The sequence below is a fragment of the Ranitomeya variabilis genome, chromosome 2, assembly GCF_051348905.1.
Source record: "Ranitomeya variabilis isolate aRanVar5 chromosome 2, aRanVar5.hap1, whole genome shotgun sequence".
Taxonomy (NCBI): Eukaryota; Metazoa; Chordata; class Amphibia; order Anura; family Dendrobatidae; genus Ranitomeya; species Ranitomeya variabilis.
The window spans coordinates 1,005,900,411-1,005,915,829 of NC_135233.1; the positions used below are offsets into that span (position 1 = coordinate 1,005,900,411).

The 15,419-nt window shown below is 45.7% G+C and overlaps 1 protein-coding gene across 1 annotated transcript in view; it reads left to right on the forward strand.

Annotated features, from left to right (window-relative positions):
• LOC143808513 (saxiphilin-like) overlaps positions 1 to 15,419 on the forward strand; it is a 104,027-nt gene that overhangs the window by 86,319 nt on the left and 2,289 nt on the right. The window contains exons 17-18 of the mRNA XM_077291263.1: positions 8,877 to 8,941; positions 9,597 to 9,781. Coding sequence (XP_077147378.1) covers positions 8,877 to 8,941; positions 9,597 to 9,781 — 250 coding nt within the window. The remainder of the gene's footprint in view (positions 1 to 8,876; positions 8,942 to 9,596; positions 9,782 to 15,419) is intronic.

Sequence of the window (15,419 nt, forward strand, 5' to 3'; positions counted from 1 at the left end):
TGAAACTCCTATACCCCTGAAGGGGATTGACTCCACCCCATTGGCTAGTAATAAACCACAATACTGGACACAAGTAACTATGCGGATTAATCCGGATCATCAGGAGATTATTCGCTTTCTTGTGCTGTATAACCTACATGATGTGTTGGTGCTTGGATTACCATGGCTGCAATCTCATAACCCAGTCCTTGACTGGAAAGCTATGTCTGTGTTAAGCTGGGGATGTAAGGGGACGCATGGGGACGTACCTGTGGTTTCCATTTCATCATCTATTCCCTTTGAGATTCCTGAATTCTTCACTGAATTTCGTGACGTTTTTGAAGAACCTAAGCTTGGTTCATTACCTCCGCACCGGGAGTGCGATTGTGCCATAGATTTGATTCCGGGTAGTAAATACCCTAAGGGTCGTTTATTTAATCTGTCTGTGCCTGAACATGCTGCTATGCGAGAATATATAAAGGAGTCCTTGGAAAAGGGACATATTCGTCCTTCGTCATCTCCCTTAGGAGCCGGTTTTTTCTTTGTGGCTAAGAAAGATGGCTCTTTGAGACCGTGTATTGATTATCGGCTTTTGAATAAAATCACGGTTAAATATCAATATCCGTTGCCACTGCTGACTGATTTGTTTGCTCGCATAAAGGGGGCCAAGTGGTTCTCTAAGATAGATCTCCGTGGGGCGTATAATTTGGTGCGAATTAAGCAGGGGGATGAGTGGAAGACCGCATTTAATACGCCCGAGGGCCACTTTGAGTATTTGGTGATGCCTTTTGGTCTTTCAAATGCCCCTTCAGTCTTTCAGTCCTTTATGCATGACATTTTCCGTGATTATTTGGATAAATTTATGATTGTGTATCTGGATGATATTTTGATTTTTTCAGATGACTGGGACTCTCATGTCCAGCAGGTCAGGAGGGTTTTTCAGGTTTTGCGGTCTAATTCCTTGTGTGTGAAGGGTTCTAAGTGCGTTTTTGGGGTTCAAAAGATTTCCTTTTTGGGATATATTTTTTCCCCCTCTTCCATCGAGATGGATCCTGTCAAGGTTCAGGCTATTTGTGATTGGACGCAACCCTCTTCTCTTAAGAGTCTTCAGAAATTTTTAGGCTTTGCTAACTTTTATCGTCGATTTATTGCTGGTTTTTCTGATGTTGTTAAACCATTGACTGATTTGACTAAGAAGGGTGCTGATGTTGCTGATTGGTCCCCTGCTGCTGTGGAGGCCTTTCGGGAGCTTAAGCGCTGCTTTTCTTCCGCCCCTGTGTTGCGTCAGCCTGATGTTGCTCTTCCTTTTCAGGTTGAGGTCGACGCTTCTGAAATCGGAGCTGGGGCAGTTTTGTCGCAGAGAAGTTCCGATTGTTCCGTGATGAGACCTTGTGCCTTTTTCTCGCGTAAATTTTCGCCCGCCGAGCGGAATTATGATGTTGGGAATCGGGAGCTTTTGGCCATGAAGTGGGCTTTTGAGGAGTGGCGTCATTGGCTTGAGGGGGCTAGACATCAGGTGGTGATATTGACTGACCACAAAAATCTAATTTATCTTGAGTCCGCCAGACGCCTGAATCCTAGACAGGCGCGCTGGTCGTTGTTTTTCTCTCGGTTTAATTTTGTGGTGTCCTACCTGTCGGGTTCTAAGAATGTTAAGGCGGATGCCCTTTCTAGGAGTTTTGAGCCTGACTCCCCTGGTAACTCTGAACCTACAGGTATCCTTAAGGATGGAGTGATATTGTCTGCCGTTTCTCCAGACCTGCGGCGGGCCTTGCAGGAGTTTCAGGCGGATAGACCTGATCGTTGCCCACCTGGTAGACTGTTTGTTCCTGATGATTGGACCAGTAAAGTCATTTCTGAGGTTCATTCTTCTGCGTTGACAGGTCATCCTGGAATCTTTGGTACCAGGGATTTGGTGGCAAGGTCCTTCTGGTGGCCTTCCCTGTCTCGAGATGTGCGAGGCTTTGTGCAGTCTTGTGACGTGTGTGCTCGGGCCAAGCCTTGTTGTTCTCGGGCTAGTGGATTGTTGTTGCCCTTGCCTATCCCGAAGAGGCCCTGGACGCACATCTCGATGGATTTTATTTCGGATCTTCCTGTTTCTCAGAAGATGTCTGTCATCTGGGTGGTGTGTGACCGTTTCTCTAAGATGGTCCATTTGGTTCCCCTGCCTAAGTTGCCTTCTTCTTCCGAGTTGGTTCCTCTGTTTTTTCAAAAAGTGGTCCGTTTGCATGGTATTCCGGAGAATATCGTTTCTGACAGAGGAACCCAGTTCGTGTCTAGATTTTGGCGAGCATTCTGTGCTAGGATGGGCATAGATTTGTCTTTCTCGTCTGCTTTCCATCCTCAGACTAATGGCCAGACCGAGCGGACGAATCAGACCTTGGAGACATATTTGAGCTGTTTTGTGTCTGCAGATCAGGATGATTGGGTTGCTTTTTTGCCTTTAGCGGAGTTTGCCCTCAATAATCGGGCCAGCTCTGCCACCTTGGTGTCTCCTTTTTTCTGTAATTCGGGGTTTCATCCTCGATTTTCTTCTGGTCAGGTGGAATCTTCGGATTGTCCTGGAGTGGATGCTGTGGTGGAGAGGTTGCATCAGATTTGGGGGCAGGTAGTGGACAATTTGAAGTTGTCCCAGGAGAAGACTCAGCTTTTTGCCAACCGCCGGCGTCGGGTTGGTCCTCGGCTTTGTGTTGGGGACTTGGTGTGGTTGTCTTCTCGTTTTGTCCCTATGAGGGTTTCTTCTCCTAAGTTTAAGCCTCGGTTCATCGGCCCGTACAAGATATTGGAGATTCTTAACCCTGTGTCCTTCCGTTTGGACCTCCCTGCATCTTTTTCTATTCATAATGTTTTTCATCGGTCATTGTTGCGCAGGTATGAGGTACCGGTTGTGCCTTCCGTTGAGCCTCCTGCTCCGGTGTTGGTTGAGGGCGAGTTGGAGTACGTTGTGGAAAAAATCTTGGACTCCCGTGTTTCCAGACGGAAACTCCAGTATCTGGTCAAATGGAAGGGATACGGTCAGGAGGATAATTCTTGGGTGACTGCCTCTGATGTTCATGCCTCCGATCTGGTCCGTGCCTTTCATAGGGCTCATCCTGATCGCCCTGGTGGTTCTGGTGAGGGTTCGGTGCCCCCTCCTTGAGGGGGGGGTACTGTTGTGAAATTGGATTTTGGGCTCCCCCGGTGGCCACTGGTGGAATTGAACTGGTGTGCTTCATCCCCTCTGTTCACCTGTTTCCATCAGGATGTGGGAGTCGCTATTTAACCTTGCTCCTCTGTCACTTCCATGCCGGTCAACATTGTAATCAGAAGCCTTTCTGTGCATGTTCCTGCTGCTAGACAACTCCCAGCTAAGTTGGACTTTAGTCCTCGTTTGTTTTTGCATTTTGTTCCAGTTCACAGCTGTAGTTTCGTTTCTGTGTCTGGAAAGCTCTTGTGATCTGAAATTGCCACTCTGATGTTATGAGTTAATACTAGAGTCTTAAAGTAATTTCAGGATGGTATTTTGATAGGGTTTTCAGCTGACCATGAAAGTGCCCTTTCTGTCTTCCTGCTATCTAGTAAGCGGACCTCAATTTTGCTAAACCTATTTTCACACTACGTTTGTCATTTCATCTAAAATCACCGCCAATATATGTGGGGGCCTCTGTCTGCCTATCGGGGAAATTTCTCTAGAGGTGAGCCAGGACTATATTTTCCTCTGCCAGGATTAGTTAGTCCTCCGGCCGGCGCTGGGCGTCTAGGGATAAAAAACGTAGGCAACGCTACCCGGCTACTGTTAGTTGTGCGGCAGGTTTAGTTCATGGTCAGTTTAGTTTCCATCCTTCCAAGAGCTAGTACTTATGTTTGCTGGGCTATGTTCTCTTGCCATTGAGAACCATAACACTGAACACTGTCTGTACACAGTCAGCTTTACAATGGAACTATAGTTCCTCACTGACCCCGGTCAGCATAACACGGATTACAGTCCGTTACCTGTTGGCATGTTGGCATCCGTCACACTGGTTCCCAGATGCCTCTTATCCTCAGAGGTATCCCATAGAGTAAACACAGTGTTAGGTTTCGAGTTCCCCTCACTGCACAGGGGGAATCTCGAACCATGTCTGCTGCGGTTTCCCATTCTCCTCCAGCTGCAGTGGAACCTGCTCAGCAGAGACGTCGGTCCCAGCGTCTGGCTCAGCCTGATACTGTGTGAATGGTTACTGCTGCCTTTCCAGGCTCTGCCTTTGTAGCCAGCACTGGTCAGCGGCGAGCAGGCTTTTCTGGGACTAAGTCCTGCTTTTCATGCACTGAGCATGCCCACGGGAGGACCTCTCATTGGAGGTTGGGGGTCACATGCTCAGTCCCTGTAGCAGCTCTTATTGGTCCACCAGGAAGGTCCTTAAGAGCTGCAACTATAAAAGGTTTGCATGGCCGCACGGCCATGCTCTAGTATCAAATGTTTTTGGCTTATGCCAGTGGATACTATACCACACTATTCATATGTGGTGTAAGGCTGTAGCTTTGGGACTATACACTCAGGCTGGCAGCTAGCATAAGTGAGGGCAATTAGTCGCTTGGCTTAGCATCTGTCTCCTTCATGTGTGCGGTTAGCACAGAAGAGTTCCAGAGCAAGCACAACCCTTAGTTAGGGAAATAGTTTTGTGTACAGCGTGACTCTGTGAGGCAACAGAGATCGCTTCCAGTTCACACGGGGTGAAGCTTAACTTACGTGTGAGCTCAGAGGTTATCTGCCATTACTTTGCAGCAGATATCTCTGCACGGTGGACCCTGGGCTGCGAACGCACCTTGTTGCTACCTATCTATACTCGGTGCACTCCACTAGCCCTAACACACAGTGTCTCACTCTTTCTCTCTCTTTCTGACCCCGGTCAGTATAACACGGATCCCTGTCCGTTACCTGTTGGTGCCGATTACACAGGTTCCCAGATACCTCTTATCTTCAGAGGTATCCCACAGACATCTCTCACTGACACTGGTCAGTATCCCTCATGGTTATCAGACTGTCCGCTCCGGAGGCATCTCACAGTCCTCCTTGCTCTGGCTCAGACTAGCCAGCACTTGCTCCCATGTGCCAAACACACCTCCATTACATAGGTATAACCACACCCAGGTACCTATCACATGGCTAGTCAGGTGACCGTGACATCACTGCAGGTCCTCAAACACATAATCATATACAGGCTTCATCTTGGGTATTCAGACACATCCCTTTGGATGGGTTTATAGGTGACTGGACACACCCATCTATCCAATCACCTGGAGGCCTTCCCAATATAAAACAAATCCCTCAGCAGTAGATCTGCTGAGCAAAACATACCCAGGCTGCCATCACAGGGCCACCCACCTCTGCTATACATACCGCCCATTAATCACATGACCAGTCACTATGCCACAATAAGTATATGGAAAAAAAAGCCTACTGAGTTCAATGTCTGTGTAATTTTTTTTAATGTGATTTTTAGCTAAGATCCGTTCCCCTGCTGAGGCCGTGGAGCAGCAGGATGGAGGAGTGGGCTGTAGACCAGATGTCGAGCTGATGTAGTAGACTTGAAACAATAACCGTTTTAGCACAACTGGATCAGCAATTTCTAATGAGTTGGTACAATAATACAGCACAGTTGTCATCATGATATAGCAGAGTTGGAAATGTGATGTAGCAGAGAGGACACAACAATGTAAAAGTGTCATTACTGAGTTATAGCAGAGTTGTACTTGAATGTAGCAGTGCTGGAACAACAATGTAGCAGAATTGAGGCATAGAGGTGATTCACAGCACGAAGTTGTGACAGAACTCCAAGCTCCAGAACACTCAGGCAGCATCCTGACCCGATAGATGGAGTCATAGGCGTGAGCTTTAATTCCACAATAACCCAACATGCAGAAGAGAAGGATGAACCAGTCGAAGAAAAGAAGAGAGGCAGCACTTTCCACTGGAACCATGACAGAGGAGTAGTGTTGAGCATTCCGATACCGCAAGTATCGGGTATCGGCCGATACTTGCCGTATCGGAATTCCGATACCGAGATCCGATACTTTTGTGGTATCGGGAATCGGTATCGGGATTAATATCAATGTGTAAAAGAAAGAATTAAAATAAAAAATAGGGATATACTCACCTCTCCGACGCAGCCTGGACTTTACCGCCGTAACCGGGAGCCGTTGTACCTAAGAATGCGCGCTTGAAAGACCTTAGGTGACGTCACGGCTTTGTGATTGGTCGCGTAGCGGTCACGCGACCGCTACGTGACCAATCAGAAGCTGCGAACGTCTTCTAAGGTATTTCAAGCGCTTGAAAGACCTTAGGTGATGTCACGGCTTTGTGATTGGTCGCGTAGCGGTCACGCGACCGCTACGGACCAATCAGAGCGCCGTGACGTCATCTAAGGCCCTTCAAGCGCGCATTCTTAGGTACAACGGCTCCCGGTTACGGCGGTAAAGTCCAGGGCGCGTCAGAGGGTGAGTATATCCCTATTTTTTATTTTAATTCTTTCTTTTACACATTGATATGGATCCCAGGGCCTGAAGGAGAGTTTCTTCTCCTTCAGACCCTGGGAACCATACAGGATACCGTCCGATACTTGGTGTCCCATTGACTTGTATTGGTATCGGGTATCGGTACCGGATTAGATCCGATACTTTGCCGGTATCGGACGATACTTTCCGATACCGATACTTTTAAGTATCGGACGGTATCGCTCAACACTACAGAGGAGTAATATCAGTATAAAAACTGTGTGCATTCAAATATCTTCACCTGAATATGAACACAGTGTCAGTAATGGAAGAGTTAAAGGGTACCTGTCCTGTCCCCAAATGCTATTGAAAACACAGCTATCGGGAGGAAATTAACTTTATTCCTCCTGGCAGCCTCCGGCTTTCTGTCTTAGAGGCGCGGCTGACGCAGCTTCAGTCACCGCTCAGTATACAGTGAGTGGCCACTGTAAGCACACCCGGCACTGATTGACAGCTGTCTTTGCAATTTAAAGGTGCAGATTTGTTTATGACTGTATCCAAATGGATTTGGTCATAAATAGCAATTTGTACAACATCATATCTATGAAGTCTGGTTTAATATCTCAATGCGTGTTGACTTCCCAGAACACAGCCATGTACATGGACATCCTCCAGCATTTTTACGTATAGGTAACTGATCCTGAGTGTGAGTATTGTTTCTTTCACCAACATGGTTGCTGACCATATATCGTGCATGTCCCTGTGCAGAGTTCATGCGACTTAACTTGTTCCTTGATCATGACAATGCGTTATTGACATTTAGACTCATGGAATATTTATCAAAATTTTCACTCAGAAAAATCATGAAATATAATTAAAACGAGCAGAGTAGCAATCAAAGTTATGAAACAACGCAATCACGTAATGAAAACATATAAACACACATATATATTTTTTATGTGTATATATATATACACATTTTACATTTTATATATATGTTTTCTCACTTGTTTGCCCTGCGTCATAACTTTGATCGGTACTTTGCTAACTTTAATTATATTTCATTTTTCCTACTGACAGTTTTGGTAAAGAATCCTCATATCGATATGTCAATAACGTATTGTCACAATCAAGGAACAAGTTTTCATATATGAACCTTTAGGCCGTGTGCACACGTAGCAGATTTTTGGCGTTTTTTTCGCGGTTTTTCGCTATAAAATGCTATAAAACCGCGAAAAAAACGCTAACATTAAGCATCCTATGTAACAGAATGCAATCCGCATTTTTTGTGCACATGCTGCATTTTTTTCCTGAGCGGAATCGCAATCCAGAAAAAAACGCAGCATGTTCATTAAAATTGCGGAATCGCGGCAATTCTGCACACATAGGGGTGCATTGATCTGCTTACTTCCAGCACGGGGCTGTGCACACCATGCGGGAAGTAAGCAGATCAAGTGCGGTTGGTACCCAGGGTGGAGGAGAGGAGACTCTCCTCCACGGACTGGGCACCATATAATTGGTTAAAAAAAAAGAATTAAAATAAAAAATAGCGATATACTCACCTTCTGGCGGCCCGACCTTCTTAGCGGCTTCCGTGGTGTGTGTGAAGGACCTGCGATGACGTCGCGGTCACGTGACCGCTACATCAATGGAAGGTCGTGAACACAGCATTAGGAACAGACGCCGCTGAGGTGAGTATAACCTTTTTTTTAATTTTTTTATTATTTTTAAACATTCTATCTTTTACTATAGATGCTGCATAGGCTGCATCTATAGTAAAAAGTTGGTCACACTTGTCAAACAGTATGTTTGACAAGTGTGACCAACCTGTCAGTCAGTTTTCCAAGCGATGCTACAGATCGCTTGGAAAACGCTAGCATTCTGCAAGCTAATTATGCTTGCAAAACGCTAGTTTTCTGCGGGTATATGCATGCAAATTCTGCATGCGATATACCCGCGGCTGGAGGAGCAGAATTGCCGCGGAAATTTCCGCGGCAATTCTGCTACGTGTGAACTCAGCCTTACCTTTATAAGTAAAGCGTCATCACTTCTACTTCTACTGTGTGCAACCTGTAGAGTGCTGTGGAATATGTTAGCGCTATATAAAAATAAAGATTATTATTATTACTTCACCAACTGCGTGTGCAGTGAACATTTCATTTTGAGTTTACAAATTTACTCCGCAAATTGAAAAATTAAAATAAATTTAAAAAAGTAAATATCGAATGTCTGATGTTCTAGAACGTGAACATGAAGAGGTGGAAGCAACTGTGAGTAACCACTGACGAAAACCACTTCCAGCCTTCCTGAAATAGGTCATTCCTCCATTATCTGTTACCGTGTACAAACCACACAAGGGAAGCAGGGATCTATTGTTCACGGACCACCAAGTAACTTACATCTATTTTACTTCCAGTCAGTTAAACTTTTCCCTTTGATTTTAGGTGTCTGGTGGAGAAGGGAGATGTGGCATTTGTGCCGCACACGGCTATATTTGAAAACACTGACGGTAAGAAAAGAAGTATCTGACAGCGCTCCTCACGGTCATGTTAAGCAATGGGGTCAGTAGAGCTGCCCTTATCCACAAGATCAGATTGCTGGAAGACCCCCCCTCTCATCCCCAACCACAAAATTACCAAAAATTAAAGGTCTGCATATAATATCTCTACCAGTGATATTTAATTTTATTGATTGTTTAATTAAAGTGTTTGCAGCATTCATGCTCACTCTATATTTTAATTTCTCGTCATCACATTTAAAGATTTCTGATAGCTGTGAATGAATGAAACATTATTATTTACATTTAGAATGCAAACCCCTATCCTAAGTTGATAAATGAATGTTCTAATATTCTATTCCCTGACAGCTAGCAGAAATTCTGTATATAGTGAGAAACAGAAAACAACGGTCATTAGCAGGTTCCTTTGTGAATTATGTATTTCAAAGGTAAAGGATGACTTCTTATACAATGGATAAATATCTAAATTTCCCTGATGTCTTTATTGTAAGGTCATACAGTATGTCCCAATATCAGTGTCTCCATGGAGCGCTCAATGGGTTTGTGTTATATTCAAATAATATATACCCAATTCTGAGCCTGACTAATGAGGGTGGCTCTGATTATTACTGGATAGTGTATACAAATGATGTTATTTGTCCTTCAGGTAAAAATCCGGCACTTTGGGCGAAGGATTTAAAATCTACAGATTTTGAGTTGTTATGTCCTGATGGCTCTCGTGCTCCTGTCAACGACTACAAAAAATGTAAACTTTCAGGCATCGCCAATCAAATTGCCGTCACCAGACCGGAGAGTGTCAAAGATGTTGTAAGAATTATACAAAATCAGCAAGTAAGTGACTTATATGGCATTGTTTTCTCTCACAAACATAATTATTATTATTATCATTATTTATTGTTATAGCGCCATTTATTCCATGGCGCTTTACATGTGAGGAGGAATATACATAATAAAAACAAGTACAATAATCTTAAACAATACAAGTCATAACTGGTACAGGAGGAGGGAGGACCCTGCCCGTGGAGGTTCACAATCTACAAGGGATGGGTGTGAATACAGTAGGTGAGGATAGAGCTGGTCATGCAGCGGTTTGGTTGATCGGTGGTTACTGCAGGTTGTAGGCTTGTCGGAAGAGGTGGGTCTTCAGATCCTTTTTGAAGGTTTCGATGGTAGGTGAGAGTCTGATGTGTTGTGGTAGAGGGTTCCAGAGTAGGGATGATACGCGAGAGAAATCTTGTATACGATTGTGGGAAGAGGAGATAAGAGGGGAGAAGAGAAGGAGATCTTGTGAGGATCGGAGGTTGCATGTAGGTAAGTACCGGGAGACGAGGTCACAGATGTATGGAGGAGACAGGTTGTGGATGGCTTTGTACGTCATGGTTAGGGTTTTGTAGTGGAGTCTCTGGGCAATGGGGAGCCAGTGAAGGGATTGACAGAGGGGAGAGGCCGGGCAATAGCGGGGGGACAGGTGGATTAGTCGGGCAGCAGAGTTTAGAATAGATTGGAGGGGTGCGAGAGTGTTAGAGGGGAGGCCACAGAGCAGGAGGTTGCAGTAGTCAAGGCGAGAGATGATAAGTGCATGGACTAGGGTTTTTGCAGATTCTTGGTTGAGGAATGTACGGATTTGTGAAATATTTTTGAGTTGAAGTCAGCAGGAAGTGGAAAGGGCTTGGATATGTGGTTTGAAGGAGAGATCAGCATCAAGGATTACCCCGAGGCAGCGAGCTTGTGGGACTGGGGAGAGTGGGCAGCCATGTACTGTAATGGATAGGTTCATTGGGGGGGTCGCATGAGATGGGGGAAAGATGATGAATTCTGTTTTGTCCATGTTGAGTTTCAGAAATCTAGCAGAGAAGAAGGATGAAATAGTGGACAGACATTGAGGGATTCTGGTTAGTAGGGAGGTGATATCTGGTCCAGAGATGTAGATCTGTGTGTCATCAGCATAGATGTGATACTGAAAGCCATGAGATTCTATGAGCTGTCCCAGGCCAAAGGTGTAAATGGAGAAGAGCAGGGGCCCAAGGACTGAACCTTGTGGGACTCCGACAGATAGGGGGCAAGGTGAGGAGGTGGTGTGTGATTGGGAGACGCTGAATGTCCGGTCTGTTAGGTATGATGAGATCCAGGATAGGGCCAAGTCTGTGATGCCAAGGGATGAGAGGGTCTGTAATAACAGGGAACGGTCAACTGTGTCAAAGGCAGCCGACAGGTCGAGGAGGACAGAGTAGTGTCGCTTGCTCTTGGTAGTTAAGAGGTCATTGGTGACCTTAGTTAAGGCAGTTTCAGTGGAATGGTGTGACCGGAAGCCAGATTGTAAGCGGTCAAAGAGGGAGCAAGAAGAGAGATGGGAGGACAGTTCAAGGTAGACGTGTTGTTCCAGTAGTTTGGAGGAATAAGGGAGAAGTGATACAGGGCAATAGCTAGATACAGAGGATGGGTCAAGAGAGGGTTTTTTGAGGATAGGTGTTATGGAGGTATGTTTAAAGCTTGAGGGGAAAACACCAGTTGTTAGTGATAGGTTGAAGAGATGGGTTAGGGTTGGTATGAAGACTGTGGTGAGGTTTGGGATGAAGTGGGATGGGAGCGGGTCAGGTGCACAGGTGGTGAGATGCGATCTTGAGAGTAGAGTGGAGAGCTGATCTTCTGTAACGGTGGAGAAGTTGGTTTTGAAGGTAGAGGGCTGGGAAGTCGGGAGGAAGGGCTCTGGGGGTTGTTGACCAAAACTGTCTCTGATGTTATCAATCTTCTGCTTGAAAAATGAGGCAAAGTCTTCAGCTGAGATAAGTGGGGAGGGAGGAGGTGCTGGGGGACGGAGGAGAGAATTGAAGGTGTTGAATAACTGTTTAGGGTTGTGAGACAGGGAGGATATGAGAGATGAGAAGTAGGTTTGTTTAGCTGTGGCGAGTGTGGTCTTGAAAGTAGTGAGGGATTGTTTGAATGCGATGAAGTGTTCGTTGGAGTGGGATCTTTTCCATCTGCGCTCAGCAGCCCTGGAAGCTCGCCTCAGTTCTTTGGTCAGGCTGGTGTGCCAGGGCTGTCTGTTGATTTTGCGAGCTTTGGTATGTGTAAGTGGGGCAGCAGATTCCAAAGCTACAGCTATTGTGGTTTTATATAGAGCGGCAGCGTCATCCGCATTGTGTAAGGAACTTATGTCTGTGAGAGAGAGGAGGGATTCAGAGAATGAATGTAGGTCAAGATGTTTAAGTTTTCTGCGAGGGTGTGAAAGTTTGTGGGGTGGGGATTATAGACATGGAGTGGAGAGGGAAGAGAATGTGAGAAGGTTGTGGTCAGAGAGAGGAAGAGGTGAGTTAGAGAGGTTAGAAAGGGAGCAGAGGCAGGTGAAGATGAGGTCCAATGTGTGACCATCTTTGTGAGTGGCTGCAGAAGACCATTGAGTGAGGCCGAAGGAGGAAGTGAGAGATAGAAGTTTAGTGGCAGCTGAGAGGGAAGTGTCAATGGGGATGTTGAAGTCGCCCATGATGATAGTGGGGATGTCCGCGGAAAGGAAATGAAGTAGCCAGGTGGTGAAGTGGTCAAAGAAGGTGGTGGCTGGCCCTGGGGGGCAGTAAATGACAGCTAGTTGGAGGTTGGAGGGGGAGTAGATGCGCATAGAGTGCACCTCAAAGGAAGGGAGGGTAACAGAGGGTGGCAGTGGGATTGGGGTGAAGGAGCAGTTATCTGACAGGAGAAAACCAACTCCTCCGCCATCTTTGCTGCTGGGGCGGGGTGTATGAGAAAGGTGGAAGCCACCATAAGAGAGTGCAGCAGGGGAGGCTGTGTCAGAAGGGGTGAGCCAGGTTTCGGTGATGGTGAGGAATGAAAGTTTGGTAGTAACAGAAAGATCATGGATGTAGGAAAGCTTGTTGCAGACAGAGCGAGCGTTCCAGCAGAGCTCCTGTTAGTGGGACTGGGGAAGCGGGGACCGGGTGAATGGGTATAAGGTTAGAGAGGTTACGGAAGTTTGTGATAGAGCTTGGATGACTGTGGGAATGTGGTGAGGAGGACCAGGATTTGGATAAGATAAGGCTTCTTTCACACGTCAGTGTCGCCAGTACGTGTGGTGAGTTTTTACCCGTACCTGAGACACTGACACACGTAAACCCATTCAAATGAATGGGTCTGTGCACATATCTGTGTTTTTTCATGGACTGTGTGTCGAAGTGATCCACACATCGACGTGTCCATTTTTGTGCAGCTGCACGGATCACATGGACCCATTCAAGTCAATGGGTCCTTGTAAACACGTACTGCACCTGAATGCCATCCATGTGCCATATTAGTTCCTCATGGACGGCCACCAGGGAAGAAGCGTTGCAGTAAGTGCTGATCCCCACCACCAGGTGCTGAAGACCAGTGTGAGCAGAAGAGAATGATGAGAGTTACAATATATTAAAGTCAGAACATTCACAGCATGTGGGGTCTTTTCGGACTCTTACTCCCATCATCTGACACTTGCTGCCACTAATAACAGTGAGAGCAGGAGCGGATGATCTGGGTATCCCTCAGCCGTCGCCTGCGATATAATAAAATAAATGAATGAAAATCCTGGTGTTGGTTCCCCCCTATTTTCTTTAACCAGCCAGGCAAAACTCACAGCTGGGGGCTGCAACCTTCAGCTGTCAGCATCTGCAAGGTTGGTTATCAAGACTATTGGGGTCCCCACGCTATTTTTTTTAATTATTTAAATATTTTTAAAAAACGGCATGGGGTTCCCCCGATTTTTGACAACCAGCCTTGCTAAAGCTCACAGCTGGAGGCTGATATTCTGAAGCTGGTAAGGGGCTATTAATAAAGACCCCCAGCCTAAAAACATCAGCCCGCTGCTGCCCAGAAAAGGCGCATCTATTAGATGCACCAATTCTGGAGCTTTGCCCGGCTCTTCCCACTTGTCCAGTAGTGGTGGCAAGTGGGGTTCATATTTGTGGAGTTGATGTCACCTTTGTATTGTCAGGTGACATCAAGCCCACGGCTTAGTAATGGAGAGGTGTCTATAAGACATCTATCCATTACTAATCGTATAGTTATATGTAAATAAAGACACAGCCAGAATAAAGTCCTTTAATTGAAAATACCAGCCTCCAGCTGTGAGCTTTAGCTAGATTGGTTGTCAAAAATCGGGGGAACCCCACGCCGTTTTTTTAAATTATTTATTTAAATGATTAAAAAACAGCATTGGGACCCCTGTATTCTCGATAACCAGGCTGGTAAAGGGCCATTGATGTAGCCACCCCCAGCCTAAAAACAGCAGCCCACAGCTGCCCAGAAAAGGCGCATCTATAAATTCTGGCGCTTTGCCCGGCTCTTCCCACTTGCCCTGCAGTGGTGACAAGTGGGGTTCATATTTGTAGGATTGATGTCACCTTTGTATTGTCAGGTGACATCAAGCCTACAGCATAGTAATGGAGAAGTGTCTAAAAGATTTTATTTTGTTATATTGCAGGCGGCGGCTGAGGGATACCCCGATCATCTGCTCCTGCTGTCACTGTTATTAGTGGCAGCAAGTGTCAGATGATGGGAGTAAGAGTCCCAAAAACCCCCACCTGCTGTCATCATTCTGACTTTAAAATAACTCATCATTCTCCTCTGCTTGCGGCAATCGCCGGCAGAGCAAGGGAGAATAATGAGAGCTGTCTTCAGCACCTGCTGCTGGGGAACAGCGCTTACTGTAATGTTTCTTCCCCTGTGGCTGTCGGTGTGGTACTGATGCGGCACACGGGTGGCGCATGTTTACCTGACGTGTACTGCATGTGTTACACACACGGACACGGATATCTCCAGTACCGGTTATTCTGGTACTGGAAATATCAGGACGTGTGAAACTGGACTAAGACACATTGGCCCTGATTCAGCAAAGCAATTATGTCAAAAACGCTTTGAAAGATCACAAAATTTGTGTTGAGTTGGGCAAAATTTTAGCTACTACTGAAGTTTTATCACCAGTTTCACCTGACTCCTCCAAAATGTTGAGCTGTTGTGTTACTTACACCAGAAATCTTACTTCAGTCCATAACTAGAGTAAGATTTGTGAAGAGGCGCAAGACCAATGTGAACATTGCGAATCTTAATGTATTGGTGACATTTTAGTGTTATATCATTATACTTTTTTTCTGTATAAACAGTTTACACAAACCACAAATATTTCTATCTACTGTATATATTGTGTGACATTGCAGTGTTATAGGCTGTGGCCTGTTGTTATGCTGCACAATAGTTTGTCTAGTTAGAGGTCAGAAACGCTATAACAAGGCCTAATACTACCTCTGCTTTTGTGTCCTAGTAACCTTTGGTCTGCCTAGGCACTTGAGCCTGCATGTGACTGTACTATCTATAGTTATACCCCTTTATAGGTGGTTTTACAAGGTGCAGTCAGTGGTATGTGCATATTAACAGGTTGCTGTGTTGTCTGATTAAAGGGGTTGTCTACTACCTGGACAACTGCTTTTTAAATAAAGCAGTCTCCCGTATA